Source organism: Falco peregrinus, chromosome 1, assembly GCF_023634155.1.
Source record: "Falco peregrinus isolate bFalPer1 chromosome 1, bFalPer1.pri, whole genome shotgun sequence".
NCBI lineage: Eukaryota > Metazoa > Chordata > Aves > Falconiformes > Falconidae > Falco > Falco peregrinus.
In genome coordinates this window covers 18,693,830-18,718,295 of record NC_073721.1, presented here as the reverse complement: position 1 = coordinate 18,718,295, position 24,466 = coordinate 18,693,830, and the positions used below count along the sequence as shown (strand labels likewise).

Here is a 24,466-nt window from a genome sequence, read left to right as displayed (position 1 = left end):
TTAAGAGTTAGCACAGAACAGTCACTGTCCATCACAATACTACGAAGTTACTTAGCTGTTCTTACAGGAGTATCAGTGAAGTGTGGTATCTCCAATTATCTGCAGATGGGTTTTTTCAGGTTGCTGCTGGGAGCAGTATTGTAGCGTTTACAACTGTGCAGATTGCAGTATATATAGGTTAAATGACTCTTCTACAATCACACAACCAACACTGCAGAAATGAGGACAAAATTCCAGTCTCAACTCCCAGCATCCTCTTACCCTCCTGACTCCCTCAGAATTCCCTTTCTGTCATGTTTCAGGCAATGGTAAACTGCACCTCTTATGATACGGATGACAATAAGAGTCTACTCTCTCTGTTCAGGTATCCCATTTTTTTAATTAAAGTAATGATAACAGGAACTTAAATGCTTGCTCTTTTTGTAATACTTAGTTAAGATAAACATAGCTTTTTCGTTTAATGTTTACTCTATTAAAATATTTGAGTTCTTCTTCATATTAAACAATATTGAAACTTTTATTTACTTCAGAAACCATGTAAAAGAACCTGATAATTTTGATTGTCAAAGCATTGCAGCACTTAACAAAAAAAGGCTTTACTTTGGATAACATTACAAACATTTTCACCCAAAATAAACTCCTCTAATTCTGTACTTAGCAGGTGTGCCTCCTGGCAAACGGTGAAAATAGTGCTTGCACAGCTACAGTACCTGCTACACACACAAACTGAATGTATTACATGATTATAGCAATAAAGTGACGCTCTAATACACCATTGTCCAAAAAAGTGAACAAAACTCCCACCAACCACCCTCCTTGTGTGTCAGAATTAATTTCCTTCCAGAATTCTCCTATGGAGAACATAATTTAAACATAGACACAGTTTAATAAATTAAATAAAAGCTTTAAGTACAGTAAGCTGTTTAAAGCAGAATGGAGCTGCACATTCTACTTAAACCTGTGGCCAGAAGACAGTCAGTCCAGGAGAATTTGCTTTAAAGCCCTTTTCAAATATATTTCAAAAATTTCCTACTCTGCCATGTTCCAAATAGCACAACAGCTTCACTACCCCCGAGCCAGCAGTGCCGCACCAGGCCTCCTGACCATTTCACTGCCAGGTGGGGTACACAAAGTACCTTGCTCATTTCTCAGTTTGTTTTCCCTAATAAATTACACATCTCTTCTAATACTAACAGTAACTTATATGTAGAGAGCCTAGAAGCTGGAGTAACTTCTCAGTTTTCTTGCTTTTTCAATTTCCAATTTCAGTCACTTACTCAAGTCAAGCTAAACTAGAAAACTGAAAAAAAAAAATAATCTCTGCATCTGCAGAAGAATCTGTTGTTATCAAGGCTCATGCAGCAGCCAACAAATTGTAGTTTTTGGCATTTAGCCACAAATTTCTATCAGTTCAATGATCTATAAAATCTTGGTTGTAACAGTGGGTTATCTAAGCATTACTTTAAAAAAAAATCATTAATTTCAGTGGCTTATATTAGGTTCAGGTCCGTACAGGACTAATTTCAAATTTAGCTGTATTTTATAAGTATTTGTAATCAGGTTTTTTACCCATTTTTAATCCATCCCTATTTTTTATTGTTTATATATCTTACTAATATACAACAACACTGTAATACTACAGGAAAGTTAATAAAGATCTGTCAAGTTATAAACATAAAACCCAAGTAAGGCAGACAGTACAGAAGTGAAAAAGTTTGAGAAACTACTTGCAAAAGATAGAAAAGCCCCATAATACTGTATTTTCAAACAAATCAAGGCCACCAGCAGGCTAACAGAATCTGAAGGGTCAACAGATCATAAAAGGCGGGGGGTGGCGGGGTGGGGGGTGGGGGGTTGGGGTGGGGGGAAGCAATCAGAGAAGATAAGGCTCAAGATGAAAAAAACACTGGTTTGGGAAGATTCCTATATCAGAAGCCTTCTTCACAGGGGATGATCAAGGATTTTTTTTCCTGAAGTTAAAGCTCTGACAAAAGTGGTCAGAGGACAAAACAATAAAAAAAACACCAAAAACCATGCCCCCCACCAAACAGTAGCAATTTGCTAAGTTCAAATAATACCCACAAAAGCAACTCAAGGATGAAACAACTGAAGTATTAAATGCGATGTGCACTGTTTTGATTTATAATACATTAGCATCAAAGGGCCTGAAGATTACCAAGAGGATACCACTTTATAAAAAGACCCTAGAAGAAATATGTTGATTCAGTGATCCCACTAGCCTGGTATCTCTGTGGGGCAAAGCCATGATCACACAGGGAACTATGAGGCACAGGGAAAAGTAAAATAAACTTTTCTGAAGTCACAGCTCAGTCATACTGCAGCTCCTTCTAGATTTCCAAAAGTCATTGAGTAAGGTTCCTTAGTAAAGGCTCTTAAAAAAACCCTAATGTGTCTTGGGACAAATCAAAAGACCACACATCAATAACTGGTGAAAAGACATGAAACAAAGGCTGGTATGTCTCCGATGAGAGCTCTGTAGAGCTGTGTTCAAGCCTGTGCTCTTCAGCATATTTGTTAAGGGTAAATAAAAGGATGACAACATTTGTTGATGACACTAAGCAATTCAGAGTAGTGAAGACAAGCACAATCTGCAAACAAATGAAGGAGGAGCTCATACTGCTGAGCGGGCAGTAAAATGGCAGATAAATTTCACTGTAGATGTGCATATTTAATGCACATGGTGAAAACAATTCTATTTTTAGATAAAGATGGACTCCGAGCTGGCCATTACCATGCAGGAATGAGAATCTGGCATAATGATAGAAAGCGCTATGAAAATGTCGAATCACTGCTCTGCAACAGAGAAATAGCACAAACAACTGCTAGGAATTACCGAGAATAGAGCACAAGGCTGAAAACATTACACCAGCATTTTAACTCCTAGCATAAGAGAACAGGAAGGAAAAGGAAAAACACAGATGGCAACATTTATGAAAGGCAACTGAACACAAAGTCACTGTCTCCAGCTCAGGGAACCACAGAGCTGTGAATTACTGGAAACCAAGTGAATCTTCTGGGAGGCAGCTGCCCTGCTCTTATACCTTTATGCCATCGGTCAGTGCCGGAGATGGGATATTGGCAAGAAAAACCTCCAACCTGACCCGGCCGCTTTTAATTGCTTCTTATCTCTTGTCTTTATTCAGAGCTGGAGCCTTAAAAATTATATTGCAACTCTGAATAAAGACGACAGATAGCAATGATAGCTTAGCTGATCCAAGCCAATGTCCACTGAAAGCAGAAGGAACCCACAGGAAATGGGTTTAATCAAGAAAACATTAAGACCTGCAGCTGACCCCCTCTGAGGTCAGTGACATGTATCTTTGACTTCAGTGCAGCAGGGCAAAGCCTACAGGAGTTACTCACAAACAACTAACAAATTCATAAACCATTTCACATCAGTCGAGGTAACTGTAATTTACCACCAGACATACCAAGAAAAGGAAAAAAACCAACAACCACCCCACAACCATGGGACCAACACGTGTCAAGTCACTTATCCCTGGCTGGTTATAGGGGATTCCCAGTAACATGAAACTTTTTATTATATGAATGGGTTACTAAGAATGACAGGCCAGTAATTTCAGTACTTCAAAGGGGTTTTTTCTTTAACTTATTATGAAGTATGACTTGGGCAAATCAAAAAAGCAAAAGAAATCCAAACAGAAAAGAGTACGTTTATCCTGACAGATGTCACAGAATGGGAAGTTATTTTCTAATCATACAGCTATCACCTACACAGATATCCACACATTTGAAATCTCTGGCAAAACTATTAATTCTGTTTTGACACAAAAATGAGACTATACAATTCGATGTAAAAAAAGTCAAGAGGTCAAGCAGTCGCCTTGCCACGGCATGTAGTGAAAACAATAGCAAGCCCATCTTCACTGCACAGTTTAGTTCACGTGGGTGTCGGTCTAATGCTTACACATACAGCTACCACAAGGTCTCAAACCCTAGGTAGTATTTACTAATAGTATTTAGGTTTAACTAATAGGAGCATTCTTGTCCACATCCAGAGGGACAAAGTATCACCCTGAAATATAATACATGAAAAAAATACAGGAAAGACAGATACTCATTTCTTCTCAAAAGAAAAGTGATAGAGAAAAGATTCTGCTAGTTTGTGATAATCTGAAATATAAGGAAGAAAACATCAGCTCCTTTCGGGGAGTCTGTTTCAGTAAGTGTTTAACACACCAGACACATATCTGGAGCCACTTAAGCAAAACCAGTTTAGGAGGGAATCAGTATTGTGAAATGCAGTCACTAACAGAAGAATGTTAGTAAGGTATCTTAGAAAGCTTCCTTTAATCTTAAAATGTTTCTAATGAACCAGTAAGACAAAATTATCTAGTAGAAATAGGGAAAATTAACTGGGAGATCAACAGATATATTCAATTTTTTTTAATCATATTTACTTCAGCAAAGCTTCATCGTGGTCCTCTCACCAGCAAGTCTCAGGAGCCCTAAGGGCAATAGCTTGTCCATCTGCAAAGCAGAAATTACTCTGTCCCAAAGTACATTGTAAATGAGTAAGTGAAAGTCTCTGTGCAGCTGACAGAACCTTGTGACTACAATTATCAGAGAGCACAGCAAACTTTTTCCACAAAATGTGGATTTTGCACAGGATGAAACAGTTCTACAGAGACTTCAGTGATTTCCTTCCCTCTCTTGTAGTGAACAGTCACACAGTAACAGCAGACTTGGAAAAACATTCACCTCTTTAGGTCTGAACTTGCACACACAAAAAGGCACTGCTGCATAAAACAAGATTGGAACTTCAGTTAAATGAACATTAAAGCTTACTCTCGCTGACACTTTACATACAGAAATGTCAAAATCTACCTAACTGGAGAGCAGGTCCCTATACCTTAACACAGCCTTTACTGTATGCATCCGAGTGCTTTCTGACTGTCATGATGTACACACGTCGGACACCTACAGCCATGCAGATATACAATAAAATCTATCATTTCTGCTTTACATAAAGGACAGTATGTTGATACTGGCAACAGAAAAATCAAGTTTAAGAGTTAGTTTTAAATGCCTTCTTCCTTTCAAAGGCTCACAAGTATTTCTGAGGTAAGATTTTTAACTCCTGTCCTCTGTTAAAACTGAGTGTTTTATTTAGTTGAAATACTGAAAAAAAAAAAAAAAAATCACTCCTTTCTTTTGGGGTCAGTTGTTTATGAAATTAGTTTTACCATCTTTTTTTCCTGGATGCTGATTTGTTACTAAATATTATCTAAAGCAACATGCACATATGGATTCCTTTCTGAGCAATAGTTTACGTATCTAGTATGGAAAACACACTTTGACTGTTCCAAACATGAGCAGTAAATATTTAGCATGCGATACCATTCACACATAATATGTAATAACCCTATTTTTGTCATGTAATCACAAATGTCAGTCTACCAACTGTACAGTTACCGTCATCCTTTTTTCAATCAAGTCTGAAATTCCTAAATACATCAATAACATTTTTTTCTTTTAACAACCAGGTTAATTTGTTTTTTCCAAAACTCAGTTACAAGATTTCCAGTCTACTTGTTACCTCCCTCGGTGGTTTCAGCAAAGATTAAGGACAATCAATTCTTGCCAAGCTCTCTCCTGGAGCTTGTGTCTGTTACCTCATTTCCTGGCTCCTATGAAGCAATGTGAGACAAGATTTTGGTGAAAACTATCACCATAACATTTACATTTCCAAATACTGACTTCAGTTTCTCAAAAATAGTGATGAACTCCATGGCATATGAGATTGAACTTCCTCATCCATCATACTCTCTTTTCTTCAGGTGTTCATAAACTAAAAAAATGTTACTGGATAGTTTTCCAACTCTCCCAAGCAAGCATCCCTTCTTTTCTCTCTTTCACACTTTCCAATAACATATTTCACTATAGACTCCAACTTTTGGTCATTGTCAGGGTCTTCTTACCCTTAATTTCATCATCTGCTACCTCTCTTAAGCACCTCTCACACTCATTCAAACCACTACGTAACACACAGCACCACATTTTAAATAAAGAAATAAGTAAATTGTTTTCTTTAGCTTCATCATTTACACAGACTGTAGATCAATTAAATGAAGAATGAAATCTTCAATAAAGATCAGAATATATTTAAGCTCAAGGACTACACATCACTTGATATTTAAAAGCCACACAAAATTATTTTACTGCTGTAACATAAAAACTTACCCACTTTGCAATTGGACACCCCTGAGAGCTTTTTCCTTCTTTTCCTGTATAAACCACTACCTCTATTCTTACAGCGCTTCCTTTTGCTCCATACCTGTATTAAAAAAAGTTTATGAGTAAAACAAACTACTGTAGATCAGTTTAAAACAGGAAACATTTTCAATAAAACAAGAATAACAACCTTAGCTTTACTGAGAATGTTAGAAAACCAAAGTATTTATAATGTCAAAAAATACTTAAATTTAAAAGCCTATTTGCAAGAGTGATTTTCAACATCTCTCTTCTGATAACAAGCTTCTGCCACTGAGGAAACATTGTCTGGGGAAGAAATGTTATCTGCATATAAGTCTTAGTGCGCTTAACCACTAACGCGACCTTTCTGTTCAGTTTGCCACAGCTTCTTCGCATGCAGGGCACTAGAAAAACTAATTCTACCAGCTGCTAATCTCTGTCATTCTTATTTATTTCAATGGCACCTGAAAGCACACTGCATTTGAAATTTAACCCTAAAGTTGCAAGAGCTCAGAAAAGACAGATGAGTTTGGAACTGAAATACGAACGCTCACCTCATGCACATCTGAACAGGAAAACATTTAACAAATGAGTACTGCAAGAAGTTCAGAAAAAGAAAGCTAAAACATAGAACCTGATTCCTCATAGCTCTTCTTCTTTCCTGTTTAGACAGTCAGAAATACTGCGAGCATTAAATGCTGAATTTTCCTCACCTGTTCTCCATTATTTCTCTCACAGCAGCAACACTTGGTCCTGTCCCAAGGTGTGTGTAATATGGGCCTTCATCTTTCTCTATAATTTGCTCTGTAAGCAGGTTGAGAAAACTAAGTTGGCACATATGAAATTTATTTACACCATTACAAGTAAGCTTAGAAATGGTTTACAGAAACATCTTCCAAAATAAATTACAATACAGAACATTTGTCCCTGAAATGTAATGAATAAAGAATATGGCAGATTTTTCTCCTCAGAGGCATCAAAATTATTTTATGCTTGTTTCCTCCTATTAATCTGCTAGTATTTTTTCTTTATGTTATAAAGTATTCCTAATTATAGTAACATTTTGCATTCTTTACAAATTTTCATTACAGGAGCTGGCATGTATTGACTAAATAAGCTTCCCAATATCCTTCTTGGTAGGAAAACATTATTAATTTCTTTCAGACAAAGGAGAATTGCAAGGGGGGGGGGGGAGGGGGGAGAGGGGAGAAATAATTAACTGATACTCATATACTACTGAACAGAAAACATAATCCAAGCCTCTTAACTAGCACTCTGTTGATTCAGAACATTAAAGCAAAGATGAAACAATCTGCCTGTGTACAATTTGTTGTTAAGCTTCTGACTTGTTTTTCCATCTGTGCGCTTTGATAGTTGGAAAACACAGCATGTCTAACACCACCAATCAAGCTGTATTTGCAAAACCCTCAATACTGAGGCCTGACATTGAGCCTGACAATGCAAATTATTACATGTGTGGCCTCACGTGAACTCCACCTTACCTCTCCTCTCCTCTACGAGAGGCATCTAGTAGACTTTGGCACAGACTCTTAAGGCAAACTGACATCAGTCATCAGGACTGTGACAGTAACAAGATTGTCCACAGCTATGCCCTGCTGCTTATTTAACAGCATTTACGCAACAATTACAAGATACTGGGAAATGTTTGCCCAGCCCATCTGGCAAAAACTAGTTCTAGACCATAAAAACCAGAAGCTGATACACTGCAAGTAGATTCACATGCAACACAAGTCAGCAATGACAAAACAACAAATAGAAAAACTCCTTTTCCTCCTGGGTTTAAATTTAAGCAGAGAATTTAAACCTGCCAGTTGCAATACCAAAAATACTCAATTCTGCTGTGCTTCGCAGGCCCAAAGAACCCCAGGCAAAAGTTACAGGAAGGGGAAAAAAAATTTCTTCTTCTTCCTATTTCCTAATGACGAAACACTGGTCCTTTTGCAACAGCTGAGTAACTGTCAAGTACAACTTCCTCACATTAGAGAAAATACATGAACACACCTACATCTGAAAGGCACAGGCAAAAGTTAGCAAAAAAGACTTACCAACACAGTCACAAGTTGGCAATTCAGATTGTCCTTTTTTTGTAGGTGTATCTATTAAATTTTTTGTAGGGGTATCAAGAAACTTCATAGGTGATTCAAGGAAACTGCTGAGCGTGTTTTTTGCTGGAGAACATCCTGAGTCGCCTGTGCTCTGTGGGCGGTCAGTACCCAAACTGGTTGACGTCAGAACGGTCACTTCGCCCGCACACTCCATATTCCTGAGAGCTTCAGCAGAACCTGGTACCTGGGCCCCACCACAGGGAACAGGCAGCACCGGTGACTTCAGATCTACTTGTTCTACAGCACCGTGCTGAACATAAGTTTTGTCTTCACTATGCATTTCGTTAGCTCTCAGGTTAGACTGATTACAAGTTTGAGGCAAAGGATGCGTCTGACTGACATTCGCTGTTTGCTGTACCTGAGAATTACATTTTTCTGTAAACATCGGTAGGTTTTCACTTGGTCTGTTCAATAAGGATGCAGTTTTCAATTGTGAAATGGCCAGAGGGTTACGGGAGGACAGGTCACCATGTTGGTTACATGCAACAACCTCATTTTTCAGTGGGTCAATGCCAAGTGGGTCACCGGAACCTGCAGTTTTGATTTGCTCATTCATGACGTCACAGCCAAACAATCTGTCTTTTTTTTTCTCTTGCAGTACCTCAGGTAAACATCTATGGAATTTTATCTGTGTTTGCGGGAGAAATAATCTAGTTTTCTCTTGTGATGCTGAAGTATTTTGATTCAGTGCTCTCTGTACTTTGGTTCTTGGAGATTTTTTTTCAGACGGAGCTATTCTGGAGTCCTGTGGCATGGTTTGACCAAGCTTGTGTAGTTTTGATGATATCCAAATGTCCTGTAACTCGCTATGCTGGCATGACAACAGCTCTAGCTGGCTTTGATTATTTTGTTGATAGCGTGCTTCTTGAGGCTTCTTTTTGTGTCTTGGTTTCCATGGTACAGCATTTCCTTTTTTATTTGTTGGTTGTTTTTGCTTTAACAGTAAGGAACTATAATTATGCCTAAAAAACACTGATTCTTTTTTCTGCAACACATCTTGGTTGTATTTTGGCTGCCTCTCGTGTGATATTAGATTAAGCAGCGATGTCTTTATGTCATTTTTCTGCTCTGGATTAGTCTGGTTTGACTCAATTAGCGCCGCAAGTTGAGTTAGTTGTGTAGCTACATCCTCTTCATCCTGGCTGTGAATTCCTCCTTCTTTAATCAAAGAACTAGTTTCCAAGTTCAAATCATTAGAGGTTGGCTTTTGCTCTAACTGACCAAGAGTTTCCAAGTTGTTACTTGTTTGCTGAACATTACGTGAAGCATTGCAATACTGTGCAAGGGTGACTGGATGATGAGCGTAATTTTTCTTGGTAGTATATCCTGAAAATGATTTTGCATTAGATGTTAAATCAGATAAAGTTTTGGTATCTCTTGAGGATAACTGTAATTTATACATCTCACCAGCCAGACTGGCAGGTTTATCATGCAATTCAGGGACTGAACTTTGGCCATTGTATAACACTGCCTTATTAGGGAGCTGCTTCTGCGAGTGAGCACAGTGAGCCAAGAGCTGTTGCTCATTCTGTAAGTAAGTGTCTTTGATTTCTTTTAATGCAGAAGATGTGAAGGAGGATGAGATATCCCTTTTATAACTATGGAGGAAGTTCGAAGTTGTCTTTTCTGTATATTCAGTACTTTCAGTTTTAGCTGGTGAAGTTGTTTCTAGAGGGGCTTCTGATAACTGTGTTAAAGCTTCAATAGCTACAACCTGCTCTACAGTTAAATTTCTGGTTTTAATCAGGGACAAGAAAGTCGGCTGGAGTGAAGAATCCTCATGCTGTGTCTCTGCATTAGGTACTTTAAAGCCGTCCTTCCCTACATGTACTTCCTCTTCAGGCAGTGGAGGACAACACAAGCTTTCTTGCAGATCCAAAGCGGAACCCGTCTGCAAACCAGACTTACCAGAACCCTCAAAGAGACTACAAGTGCAGTTTTCCTCTTTCATTAAAACATTTCCTTGTTTTTCTGGGTGAACACAGCCAACACCAGTTGTCAGAGTGTTTACTAAGTTATTCAGATTGCTACCCTTCATCCATTGCACATGAGAGTTGTTTGTCAAATCCGTCCTTTCCTCTACAGATACTTTTTTCAGTGAAGCAACTGCTGGCGGTGGTGAATAATGTAGAGTTTTTATGCCATTTTTGATGGTCTGTGCAAATGATTTTTTTGGCTCAGCTAATGGACTGGGAGAGACTGCTCTTTCACTGTCTTCAGCATTTTTCAAGTGTTCGCTGCCTGTCACAGTTCCATGGATATCTCCGTTGACATGGACACCAAAAGATGGCTTCTCGTTATGTGCCCACTTCTCTGCTTCTAAGCCTGTCATTCTTTCTTTCTCCTTACACTGCACATTTTCAATGGGTACTGTTTGGTTTGCTTTCACCCTGTATTTTTCACCATGACCACATATACTGCATTCCATGAGTTCTGGTCTGCGGCCATTTACTGGTTTGTTTTCTAAATTTGCCTATAAAATAATAATACAAAAATTTGATGTAACAGCTGTTCAAAAGCATTAAAAATAAGAAGCATAAGATTTACAGCAACTAAACCCTACTTTGACACAAATGAGGAATATCCTCATTAAGCACAGACACTGGGGGAAAAAAAACCCAGGAAGTCATTAAAAAACCCTGAAGCCTAAAGACCCTATCCATATTTATAGCCATTTTCCCCCCACTGTTGGAGGGGGCAGATGAAGAAAGCGTGTGCATGTGGTGGTGGTGGTGGTAGAGTAAAGAAATGAATGAACAGATAAAGGATGTTAGCATTTAGAATCACATCTAAGGATTCAATTTTTAATGAATTTCCATAAGCAGATGAAAGCCTCCCTTGAGTTCAAAGCAGGACTGAAAACTAAAGGCTTGTACCACAGAAAGTGTAGTAGTGATTTGGTATAATTATACCAATTTGGCTAAACCAATAAACTGATACACTTGGCTGGACACCCTAGCAAGAATGGCTGGTTTTCAAGCTTAGTTTCAAGTCCTTAAAAAAATCACAAAAGCTAAGCTGGATAGTAAGCCAAGTAACATTAGCTCACTTGAAAGTTACCCTGTAAATACTGTGTTTAGCATCTGTATTCAGATGGTAACTTCCAGGTTTCTGAACAGTCTCTCACGTAAGCTATCCTTTAACAGTATTTTAATAAACTCTAAATTCTAATATTTGATTAAATATATTCTTTATCTTCACTGGTGTTATACAATTGTGTGGTTGAAGCAGTAGAGTCAGAATATTGTGTCCTAGAAATAATAAGTATATGGGCCTTAAGATAGTATTATGAAGTAAGGAGTTACGCAATTCAAGTTTAAAAAACAAGGCAGGAATTCAAACAGAGACAGCAAAGGAAAAAGTAATAATTTTTATTATGTTATATTTATTATATATTTATATTAAATTGTCTTTTTAAAAATTTTCAGTCACAATAAACAGTGCTGGTACTTAATATTATTGTAACATCTAATAATTATTTAAATAACCTGTAGCCTTAAGCCCTATTTAACAAGAAAACCAGTACTGCTTTTCAAATCAGATGTATGCAACACAACTGGTTAATTAATCATAACTCAACACAGTACTTCTTAGCAGTTCAGTTTAATATAAAGCATTCAGTTAAATCAGACATGGTTTTGTGGCAATACCAACTAAAGTGCATGGACTTCTCTGAGAAAATAACAAATGCAAAGTAGATTTATGATTAATCATAACTATCAAGATGGAATTGCCAGGAACCTCCAGGCAAAACAAGGCATATGGACCCAGCTCCATCTGGAGCCCAGTGTTCACCTCACAACTGATTCCCAACTGATAAAAAACTTAAAACTGGGAATCCATAGCATACCCTAGATATTATGACAGGCATCTTAAATCCTCATGGAAATGGTATGTAAAAACATGTCCAGCACCTATGCAGCTAAGTCAAAGCTATGAAAATTACAGTAAGGACACCTTATATAATGCTTCTTCATTACACAGAGATGCTGACTAACGGTCTACCAGCCTGAACTCCTCTGGATCCTGATGATTTTCAATCAATGATGCACAGACCCAGGGGATCACTGAGCAATTTCTAAGAGCTCCACAAAAGTGGTTAAGCAGCTTTATTGTTAGCAGGGGTAAATGCATTACATAGGCCTCTGCAACCATACCAGAAAATGTTTTAAGGGTCCACCACGGAAAAGTAAAAACCCACAATTCTGTATTTGTGCAAAAGCTGAATTTCAGTTACGTTAACTTCAGAAAGAACTAGGGATATGAAATTGCTGGGGTTTTCTTCAGCAAAAGTATATCTAAGATCTCCATCAGTCCAAAATTTGTCCCCACCATGTAAAAGTGTTATCAGTAATTTAATTAGATAATTAGGAGGCTGACGAGATAGAAGCAAACAGATTAAAATAATTCCCCAGCATTTATACATTTTCAACACAACACGTGTTTTTGTATTACCTTCATTTTTAGAGGGTATCACTCACTACATTAACAAAAAAGTAAAAAAAAAATCTAAGTCTGGTAAATTGAGAGCAATGAAAGATGGGGGAAAGGAGGAGGGTTCATCCATGATCAGCTGAGATTAGACTGACACAGAGTCCACTGACAGCACTAGAAGTGCAAAAATGTCATCACACTTCTCTCAACTGTATTGTTCCTCAATAAAATACTTTCATCTGATCAAAAAGCACTGCTATGCTCAAAAATACTCAGAATATTCCCTAATCTGCTAGTAGTGCACAGGTGCAGTGCTGTGTCCCCGTAAGACCCCAATGATTCCAGCAGTAAAGTGGGATTACTTTTTAAATAAAATTATTCCTCATACATCATAATTTCCACTAACATTACTGAAAGCTGCCCACATGCAATGAGAAAGAAAAAAGAACCAGATGAATCATATCATTGGCATGATTTGGTTCATATTTTTCCACACAAAGAATAAATATTATCATGGAACTGGATTTTTTTTTAAAAATCATACTCTCTTCCTTGTGAGCACTATGTTGCTTTTTTCTCTTGTTACTGAACTGCAACGAATCCTAAAAAATACCTTTTTCTTTCCTCTCTTACCAGACTTCCCATGTGAAGTTATTGTCTCCCAATATAAAAAGAAATGCAGGCAAACTACCAGGGGCAGAGCCCATTTGATTCCTCTCCTCAATGTAAGCCTGGCAGACCAAAAGCAATAGCTCAGCAGAAACCTTTCGCAGCTAAATAACCTAGGAGCAATCTATCTTCAAGTTCTGCATCAGGACTCAAAAAAAACTGTAGTGAAAACTACAGACAAAGATACCACAATTCCAAGCAACAGTCTCAAAATTCATGGAAGTTAAGCACGTAAGTCTGATCCGATTGAATTCTAAATCTTTTACACAAGTGTAATGAAAAGCTGAAGAGTAAACCAGATCAATAAAAGTAATTTCCCCTCTTCCTCATTAAGGAGAGCACTACTCTATCTGGAAACATAAAACACTAATAAGTCATGCTCAAGCTCAGACTCTGTCTGCAGTAGTTAGTGCTATTAGGACAGGAACCACAGAGTACAGTCTGCTGTAGTCATTGCTGTATTAAACTTCAACCAGACATTATCTCTGATATACACACACAAACACAAACTCACTCTGTGAGGTAATGCTTCCAGCACACATGGAAAGGCAGTTACAGCAAATCACTTCACCATTCTGAAAAGGGTCAGAATATTAACCTTTAACACAAGATACCTCTGAGGCAGTGCAAAGAGTTCACCAATTCACAATCAAAATACAATACTAAAGCTACACTAAAGACATTTCCACATCATCTGTACAATAGAGAGAAGGCTATCAGTTTATGCCTCATTTCAAACCTCTACAGGTTGTAACAACACATATTGTACTAAAGGACACAACCAGAAACAATTACTCCCATAAACCAAAAATAACAGATGATGACCTGATCAAGTACTGATAAAATGGCTCTACGAGCAAGTCATGACAAGTTAGATGATCACCAATGCCAAGTCCCCCTAACTAGCCCTCCCTGTGAGAGCCAGGTCCCCATGAGAATACAATACCCAACAAATTAAAAAATACTTGCACCTCCTAGCTTGTGCCAATAACCAGGATGAACCGAAAGGCAGTTCTTCCAAGGTCACAACATTCATCAACATAAAAGGACAAGAGGGTGAGCAGTGCTTACACTTTGCATCTCTCTTCCATTACAGTACAATGGGTAAGTTTGGATCCTGATGCAGTGTCTGCAGCCACGTAGCCAGCCCCACATGCCCTTCCACGTTGGCACAGAGCTGGCAGCTCCTCAGAGCTCAAATACCACAACAGAAGTTTTCTTTCAGAAAAACTGTTTGGAAGAACACCCAAACACACCTCATCTAACATTTGAACAGACTGTTTTACTCATGGTCCAACTGTCAGATGTCACTGCTTCAAGAGGTAAGAAAGCACCAGCCAGCTGACCAGCAGCAATTGACTCCTATACAATTTATTCCTACTTTCTAGTGTTTGCTCCCCAGGACGTTCAGTGGAATGCAAGACTTGCACTGTACAGGACCAACATACAAGGATAAGGAGATAAGATATGGACAGGAGAGGGGATAGGGAAACAAACAGCACAGATGTGGAGAAACAGTTGCTTATGCTGAGTGCTGTGTAGAAAGCCATGCACTGCTTAGTACTGAGACAAAAGTAAGGTGGAAAGCTGTGGAAGGTATAGGCCACCTTCTAAATACAGCCAAGTTTTTTTGCATTCCAAAATAAATGCAGACACAATAATACACTTAAGGATAAACTATTTAGGACCACACTGGTTCATGTTTGAATACCATAATGCAGACAACAGCAATGTGCTGTAAGTTGCTGCCCAAGGCTGCAGCCCGAGCAGGGTTTCCAAGCAGGCTACCAGCAGAGAGCGAGCAGCTGAGTAGGGGCCAAGCTGCAAACTGGGGCACATTCCCATGACTCTCACCAGAAACATAAAGCAATTAACACCACACTTTTTTTAACAACCATGGACATGAAACAGTCTCTTAGTACAGCACACTTCTACAGAGGCTCAGGTAAGGCACATTTTCTATAGGTCTTTGTGCAAAGAAACACATTTGGACCCTTTATTAATGTAACACAGCCTTCATATACAAGATGTTTTGTTCCTCAAGAGAATAATGTTCATAGATGGCACTGAGGGACAGGACAGGTAATATTTAGAAGCTACTGCAATCAAAGGGAACAACCTCTACTCTTGGCAAAATGATACAGACAAGTTTTAGCAGACAGGCTGGTTTACACGGAATCTCAGGGAACAAGAGATTCTGCAAATCTGAGAAAGCAACCTGACCCGGGGCAGGACATCCAGGCTTTCCTGGAGGGATCCCCCTCACTCCCAATTCCCATGCCCCTGAATATCAAAATTCACCCAAAGCCACCAACTTCAGTACCACAGCAGGTACCATTTCAAACTGGATCTTAGATCAGCTGGAAAGTCTGCTCTAGTTGATAGTGCATTTTTTTTATATCCGTAACCACAATGGCAAAGAACATTCTCCAAGCTACAGCTTAACTCTCTCCTCCTCAGTTTCATCTCCATTTTATCTACACCTGTATCCTCTTTGCAATGGTTTTCAAACACCAGGCAGCTTCCCCACCAGCAAAGTTCCTTATCTTGTCTTTCCATAAGGAATTAGTACATTATTGCCTTAAAGTCTTTACATCTTGTTGTCTTCATTTTCTCTCTTACACCATTATGACAGTCCTCCTGCCCATGTTGTGTAACAACTTCAGTGAGACCACTTACAAAGAAGATCTACAGTATCAGACCCTAAAGGATGCACTTACCAACAAAGTAAAACCCTACAGGATACTGCTTCTGGCTCTAAAGGCTTCAAATGCTGGCCCCAGAGAAATGCATCTATTGGATTACTACTTGGAAATAGTGGCTCTCAGCCACGAACTCAAATTATTGTTTCTGTCACCTCTGAAGCTCTAGGTTGTAAAAGCTACAAACAGGAGCAAGAAAAAAAATTCAGAGTGCAGGAAACCCCATTCTCCTACACAGGCACCCAAGAAGTGGATATGTTAAGAAAGAAAAAAACCCCAAACATTACAGTATTTTTTCTGCCACAGAAGGAAACACAAACAAGGCTTCAGGCTTGGTGGGTTTTGTTTGGTTTGTTTTTTACTGGTGTTTTGAATTACTCATCATTTGTCTTCAACATTGAAATCGAGCACTCTAAAGAGACACTGGCAGCTCTGGAAAATATAGCACTCAATGAAGCCACAAAAGAAAAACGATATAATCAGCAGCAATATGTATTCCCTAATACAACCTTCCCCTAATGTGCTCTAGCTCAAAAGCAGAGATGAAAGAAATTCAGTCTCCAATTTTATCCATGCTAGCTGATGTCTCTTGCGGTCTACTCATTTATGAAACCATCACCACAGCATTAAGTACTGCCTGCCCCTTAACTGTAAGTGGAGAATCATCGCAGTGTTCATAACAGGGTCTTCAGGGAACACATCACAGCTATAGATCACATTTTTAGCAATAATCTGGAAAAACAGTGAAATTGATACTGATAAAAAAATATCAAATAATTAAAAGATCAGACATGACGCTTCCTAAATTAACTGGCAAGCCAGCTGCACGCACACAGTTCAGTACAGCTAAAGGTGAAGTTGTGTATCTAGCAACAGAGACATGGGACTATATTTACAAAATGCAGGAACTATAGAAACTCCTGCTGCAACTTCATGGCCAAAAGGGTTAGTGAGATTCTTGGATGTGTAAATAACAACATAATTAGGAAAAGACAGGTTACTTTCTATCCTGTACTTAGCACTTTTGCACCTGCTATATATAAATATGTAATAAGTAATAAATAACTAAAAGTGGGATAAAGCATCCAGTTCTGGCATACCCAATTCAAGCAAGACATTGATATGCTGGAGAGGGCTTGGAGGACCATGAGAACAACAAAGAATTGGAACATCTTGAAGTGAAAGCCTCAAGTTCATTCTACTCACTCTGCAATTTACCAAAGGAAAAGAAAATTGAAAAGCCACAAACTGCAGCTAAGTCTATGTGGAAAAGAGAGCTGATAACAGAAGACTCCTTGTTGTAGCAGACAAAACTATAACAAGAGTCAATGACTTTAAGTTAAGGCCAGAGAAGTCTGGGCCTTGAACGCTGGCACGCATTTTTGCAGAGGGACAGAAAAAAGGTAAAGTATCTTTTAGGCATCTTGTTAGGTGTTTTGATGCACTCTTCATCCATGGGAATTTTCAAATTCAAGTTCTTTGTGCTATTTTTAAAAGAATGCTTAACCCAAATAAATTTGATACAGTCTTACAACCCAACTTCTCAGCACAAGAACAAGTGATCACAACGATCTTGCCTAGGTTTACCATATGTGAACCAAACTGATACAAGTTAATTATTTCCCTTCAGTTACAGTTCAGTAAAGGATCTGAACCACTAAGGTAAGGTAATAAAACATTCTACTTCCTATAACGTAACCAGGAAGATAGGTAGCTCCTTAATCTAGAACCCAATTTAAGTGCCTAACCATCTGTTGTACAACCAATCATATTATTTAAAGTTGCTACAAGCTGGTAGCTGCTCTCAGACCAGATCTGCCAAGGACATACAACACCTTAAGTTAACAATGCCGGCCAGCCCTCACACACACGCATTGTTTTCCCCTCACTCTGAAGTATCAGCACAGGTCCCAAATACACATTGCAATGAGTTCACACACAGGTTTGCTCCAAATTTAAAAATCTATATTATGGCTACACCCTAGCCTGGTTTTAAATCGGATGGGACATCACAAGACTAAAAGGAATAATACTCTTTAGCAATAGAAAAGTCGGTGACAAATACGTCAGAAGAACAGCTAATGGTAATTCAGATAAAAGAAAGAAAAATAGTCATGCTGATCACTTAGCCACCAAACTACCCAGCTGCAGCACTATTCCAGATTTTGTGTCTATTTTTTGGTTATTCTCATAATGAAAAAAGCCTAAAAAATGGCAAACGATGCTTCTCTTCTGTCTCAGGCAGAGCTAGTACAGCTATGGTTTTAAATAAAGCTCAAAATGGAATTTACGCTGTATCTAACTTCCACTTTCTCTGTACAGGAATACCAACTTTCACGCACATACTGAAATAATAGCAACGTTGTTCTGGAGCAGCACTGCAACAGTGGTGTCGGCATTGCAGAATTCAGGCAGTGATCATCTGTCACAGAGGTAAATGCTTTACATTCTTTACATAAAGTACACAGAAATTTTTCCTGTTACTCACAAGTTCAGCAAAATCTTTAAGAAAATTAAACAGAGCTCAGTTTTATTACACAGCATCAATGAATAATATTACAATACCAGACAACACCAACAAAACACCAAGAAAGAAACTCACAGTCAAGCATCAAGACACAAACCACTCTATTTTAAGTCAGCCTTGAATAATACTAATATCCTAAAAGGCTTAATATTAAAGCTATTAGGACGACAAGGACAGCCAAATATATTCTACATACTAATTTTACGTAAGTTAATGACAAGTGACTACTGTTATTTCCCTACATGTAATTCCAGTTTCCTTTTTTCTTGATATTGGCTAAGTTTCATCTATTTGACATTTAAAAAGGAAACACCTTTACAAGAATGAAGGGATTCTTCTTACCTCCCAGATGAAATCCTGTAATTAGGAATTTATTTTAGTAGGAATTAAACCTTTTGGTCTCTCCATAGGCAAGGCTCCTACTAATGTCAACGGGAAAGTTTGCTGCAGTAGTATCTGCCATACTCTACATATTTAGATCTACATACTGTACATATACAATACTATATTTAGTAACAGTAAACACAAAAATTTTAGTGTAACATCACAAAGAAAAAACAGGTCACAGAAGTGAAAATCTGCTGTGCTCAAGAAAGTTTGGGATTTCTCACTTGTTTTCTCCTACATCAGTTACTAAAAACAACAGACTTGCTTAGCAACATGGTATCAGAGTCTAAACAACTAGCGCCCATTTTCAAAGCACTTTCTAGGTATTAGTGTCTATAAACGTATAGACAAACAGCAAACTGACAACAGATCTCTGGGATTTGCAAAGCCATCTCAATTATTTCAATGCCTGCGTTATATACAGCATCTACAAGTATTCAATAATGCTCAAAATTCAGTAGTGACTACAAATAACATCAACAGAACAACATATCTGGAATAGGAAACCAACATTTATTTTGTAATGCCGTAACTTAATTAAGAACATCTAAACAATGTTTTCAACGTTCCTATTCAACTGACCTTCATCTACACAGGTACATTTTCCTTTCTTCCCACAAACCATGTTACTGTTACTTTACGACATTTTTTTATCACACTTTCTACCTTTTTAAGAAGCTCCGCCTCTGAACCCACTAAAGTGGAAGACCCAGCACTGCACTAACACACATAAGTGACAGACAGTCAAGATCCACAAATAAGTAGTGATTCAAAATGTGTAAAAACCCTCCAAAACCACTGTAATCACTAGGTCAGCCTGGCCTGACTCACCACTTGCCAGCCACACTGTGCCTCTGCCTCCACCATTCCTGAAAAGTCACACTATCCTCACAACTGCTCCGCTACAGCAACAAATGAGTTAAAACACAAAACCTTACTCCTCCCTGCCTCCTCTCAAAGGACAGTGTCCCTTTCTTCCCTCAGCATTCTGAGGACTTGGGTTGTGGGGACAAAGAGTAGCAGGGCAGCGGAGCAATCAGTCCTGACAAGGAGGTGGATGGCAGAGGGAGCAGCGGAGGGGGGCAGCAAGGGAAGGAGAGCATCTCTGCATCCTGTCCAGCTCGTTCTGCACCACAGGAAAAAGTCCACAAGGGACAAGCTTCGACCTCCCCCCAGAAACTGGCTGGAACAATTAAGGATTAGAAAATTACTAGAGTAAGATTAATAATTTACAGACCACTTACAAAGGCCTTCTTTGTCAGGACTCCATTCACGAAATGTCTACATACATGAGTAGTCTTAGCAGTGCTGTACAAACAAAATATGGAAGTGCTTCTTCATATGCTCACGAGTGCATTCACCTGAAATGCTGGAAAGGCTGCATGTGCAAGTGTGCTATTAAATTACAACCATAATCATGCCTGCTCACATCATGAGGTGCATGAGCCTATCAAGAGGAAAAAAAAAAAAAAGCCCATTCAAACAAGCACATCCAGCTTGAAAAACAGCAAAATTAGAACATTTCTTTCACAAGTGATACCGAGACTGTTTTAAATTAAGTTTAGAGCTAAGGTACTTACTTATTTTAAAAATAAAAATTAACTAATTCGTGTGGGCCACTGAAGTATGCTCTCCCTACCAATAAAAAGGAGAGAAGATGCACATAAGAAATAGGCAGACACTTTCAACCAGTACTTAAAGCAATTTTAATTAGTATTTACTGAAGGAATATGTTCCAAGGTGATAATGTCCCCTTAAAAAAAACAGAAAGAATAAGATAAGTATTTGCTGGACAACATCCTTTCCAACTCATACTACACCATTCTGTTTTCTTCCTCTGTAAAATTCCACTGCAGTACAATTCCATCCACTGACTTGCTCATATCTTATTTTAAAGGGGAAAAAAAGTAATAAAATTAAATTTCTTCCAGCTAAATACTCTAGCAGATATGCACTAAAACTATACCATAATTTAGAATAAATGTTTAAAATCAGTTCAATTTATGCTCACTCAAAGCATTATCATGAACATTAACAGTTACTTTCCTTAACTTTTGTATGAGCCTCACAAAAAACCCTGCATCATAAAAAGGGCAACAGCAGGTCTGCCAAACCAACTTTGTATTTTAAAGTTGTTTTTGATAAGAAAAACTATGCTTTGTACGTGTGGAGGAGAAAAAATAAGAGAGTGCTCAAGTATGTGTTTGTAGCTTTGATGGAAATGAAACTTTTGCTGGTTCCTAATATGATTTTTATATAAACAAACGAAAAGCTCTAGATACTGAGTCATCTCTGGCTTTTGGCTTGGCTTAAACCAAACGGATTTTACAGTGCTTAGCAGGCATCATTCGCACTTTTCTGGCGCACACGATTACCATTATAGTGTTTATGCATAAACACGCAAACAGAATCAGTCAGAGAACAAAGAATGTGCATGCAGTTATAATAGTCACTTAGCGCTGCATATATTATTCTGAGTCTCTCCCACAGTTTCTTCCCTTTGTTTTTGTTTAAAAAAAAATCTCCATCAACACAGCAAACATCTGCAGCCATCCAAATGGTAGCCTTGGCTCCACAGAACCTAGTAGAAAGACCACAGACTGTACTACTTCATCAGCTGTATCTTGATTTGTGTGAGATTACCTTACTAGTGCCACTGCTGTCTATACTTGGTAAGTGTAGATTTCCCTGAAAACATGATGCCATGTTCAACTGTCCCATTCTTTTGAACTCTCTGTCAATCAACTTGCAAATGACTGCTAAGGAGAGGTGCGTTGCGCTGCTCAAATTGAGTGAGAATGCTGCTAAGTGGTTAAAAGGAAAATGGTAGTAGTAAGTGAAGCAGGGTGTATAATATGCCTTTCGAAATGCAGGTGAATTAATTTTTAAGTATTAATTCCTTCTATATAGACTTTCCATTATCAGGTATAAAACTAAAGAAGTGTCTACTTAACTGGGGGAAACACAATATAAACCGTAAGAAAAACCATGAGTATATTCCTTCCTTAGTATCCGTCACTATAAACTCGTAAAGATGCTTTCTTCAATGAGCATTTGCTCACTAGAAGTGATTAATATTTCAGATGTTCTTTCAAAATAAACATGCAGAACCTAATACAGTATTTATGGTATAGAATAATTTTCTAAACCAATAACCAGAAAGGAGCATTAAACCACAGGTGTTGAAAATGGTAAATAGTAAACAAAAGGTACAGTATAGTAGCATGTATCACTTTGTCTTCATGTTTCTTCCTGTCCAACCTGTTTCCAACAGGAACACATTGCTTATTTTCACCCTCCAGAGAATTTGTAAATATGTTGGTCCCTAAGAAGCACAATTAGAAAGAGCACTAGCCTTCCAAGTAAATAAATGTGCATCTATAAAAACTTAGGAGGATTAGAAAAATACTAACTCCACGTGTTATTGGAAGAAAATACTACACAACCTCCTTCAAGAAAGTGTACAATACCATTTGAAGAAAACACAAAGAAAGAAAAAAAGAAATATTCTGTTAAAATTTTGAAAGCGTCACTGGTCAGATGCCCTCAATTACTACGAATCATTAAATCTAATGTTGAAGTTACGATTCAACAGATATGACAATACCACTTTACATGGCAGTCCCACCAGTAACAGAAGCCAGGCTAGAGAGTCATATACCAGAATGTCATATTTCTAAAAATGCCCTTATAAAGAAGTCTGCAAATTATACAGCTTTTCCTAAGTTTACTGCAGCTGGCAGAGCTGCAACATAACTTGAGATGACCAACCTCCATCCTCCCCTCCAAAAACAAATGTAAAATCCCCTCAACCCCAATCTAGACATTCCATGATGCCTTCAGGGGTACCATGCCGTACTTGGTGGATGCAAGTGAACAAATTCATACAAAATACACTTCAGCACCACAAAACAAGGACAAGTACTAGAAAAACACAAAGAACAGCCCCTAAAACCAAAGAGAACACACTGAAGAATCAATTCAGCAAATGAAAGTCAGAGCAGAAATAAACGCAAGTCCGATGACTAACGTAGGATTCTACACACACACAGAAACAGACAAGCCTTTCCATTTAAGAGCCAAGGAAAAAACTCTTCAGAAGGCTTTTTGGAAAGGCGAGGAATGACAGCATCATATTACATAGCAACCTGCTCTGCCATCAAATCAGGAAGAGTGGCAAAATGAACTCAAAGAGAAAAATCTGAAGACCCACTACGAATCCCTACTGTAGACAGTCACCTAATACAACATATCCTCCTATAACCAATTAAAAAAAAAATATGTTCACACCTTGACAGAACAGGTGTCACACCAATTACACATAACAAAGCTGAACGACTCATTTACAAACAGTCCTTATTTTGCACACTACTATCAACCTAACCACACAAAACACAGAACGAACAAATGCTGAAGTTTTAACGACACCTATGCATTAAGTTACAAGAGCAACCGTAACTAAAATTAATAATTAAAAGCATATCCATGACTTACTGAAAAATGTTAATTTTTTAATGGATGAGTTTATTTAATACAAGGGGGGAAAGTACTTACTAGTGCTGTACAACCACAATTACTGCTATCATACAGGGAGGTGGTTTGCAGAACTACTCCCATGTGAAAAGACAGACACCCCCTTGAGGCTGGACATACTTTCAAGTCAAATAAGGTTATTTGCTCCTAGCTTAATCTTAACTTTGCTTTGTCTCACAAAAGCATAACTCCTTTAAGCAACTTTCTGTAACGTGTAACAGTGACAACGAAACTGATGAGAAACGGGGATGTTTTCAAATAAAATTACACTATATTCAGCATTTATCAAACCCACTATGTCAAATAACTTCTGAAATTTTAAGGCACTGAAACAATACTAAACTATCTTACATTACTTTTTTTATTATATCTAGCTGGTATAAAAGAACAGCTCTACAAGTTTAACAACATATACATATACACACACAAACATAAGCATTTTCTCATTTTCCTTAGCTTTGTCCTACATGTACCATCCATCTTACTTGAACCATCCATCCTCCAACACGTTAGTTTGCAACAACGGAATTAATGACTTACTTCTATTCAAAATACTCTAAAGACTAACTGAAAGATACAATACCGATGAGCTGCCACCTGTTACATTTTTAAAAGAACGTTAGCCATGAGTGTAGCAAGTTGATATTTTGTTATAAAAACTAAAACATTTCCACCATGCGAAACACCGATCTTTTGTTATCATGGAAGATAGCCATCTTAAAAATCTTGAAGAAACGTGTTACCACGTGAAACCGAAGGCTGTTGTAAGTTTACAGAATTTTCAGTTTCACTTGAGGTGTTCCAAAGTTTAAAGAAAAAAAGAAATCAAAACTACAGCAACGTCAGCATAA

At 38.0% G+C, this 24,466-nt stretch overlaps 1 protein-coding gene across 7 annotated transcripts in view; it reads right to left on the bottom strand.

Moving 5' to 3' along the window:
* The window catches only part of TET1 (tet methylcytosine dioxygenase 1), an 80,533-nt gene that overhangs the window by 36,546 nt on the left and 19,521 nt on the right, over window positions 1–24,466 (bottom strand). For all 7 annotated transcript variants that reach the window (XR_008745442.1, XM_055792622.1, XM_055793636.1 and 4 more), the window contains 3 exons: window positions 8,304–10,836; window positions 6,951–7,041; window positions 6,226–6,319 (listed from right to left, as the gene is read on the bottom strand). Coding sequence is in view for 6 of the 7 variants with exons in the window: in XM_055792622.1 (XP_055648597.1) it covers window positions 6,226–6,319; window positions 6,951–7,041; window positions 8,304–10,836 (2,718 nt within the window). In the remaining variant the exon portion in view is untranslated. The remainder of the gene's footprint in view (window positions 1–6,225; window positions 6,320–6,950; window positions 7,042–8,303; window positions 10,837–24,466) is intronic.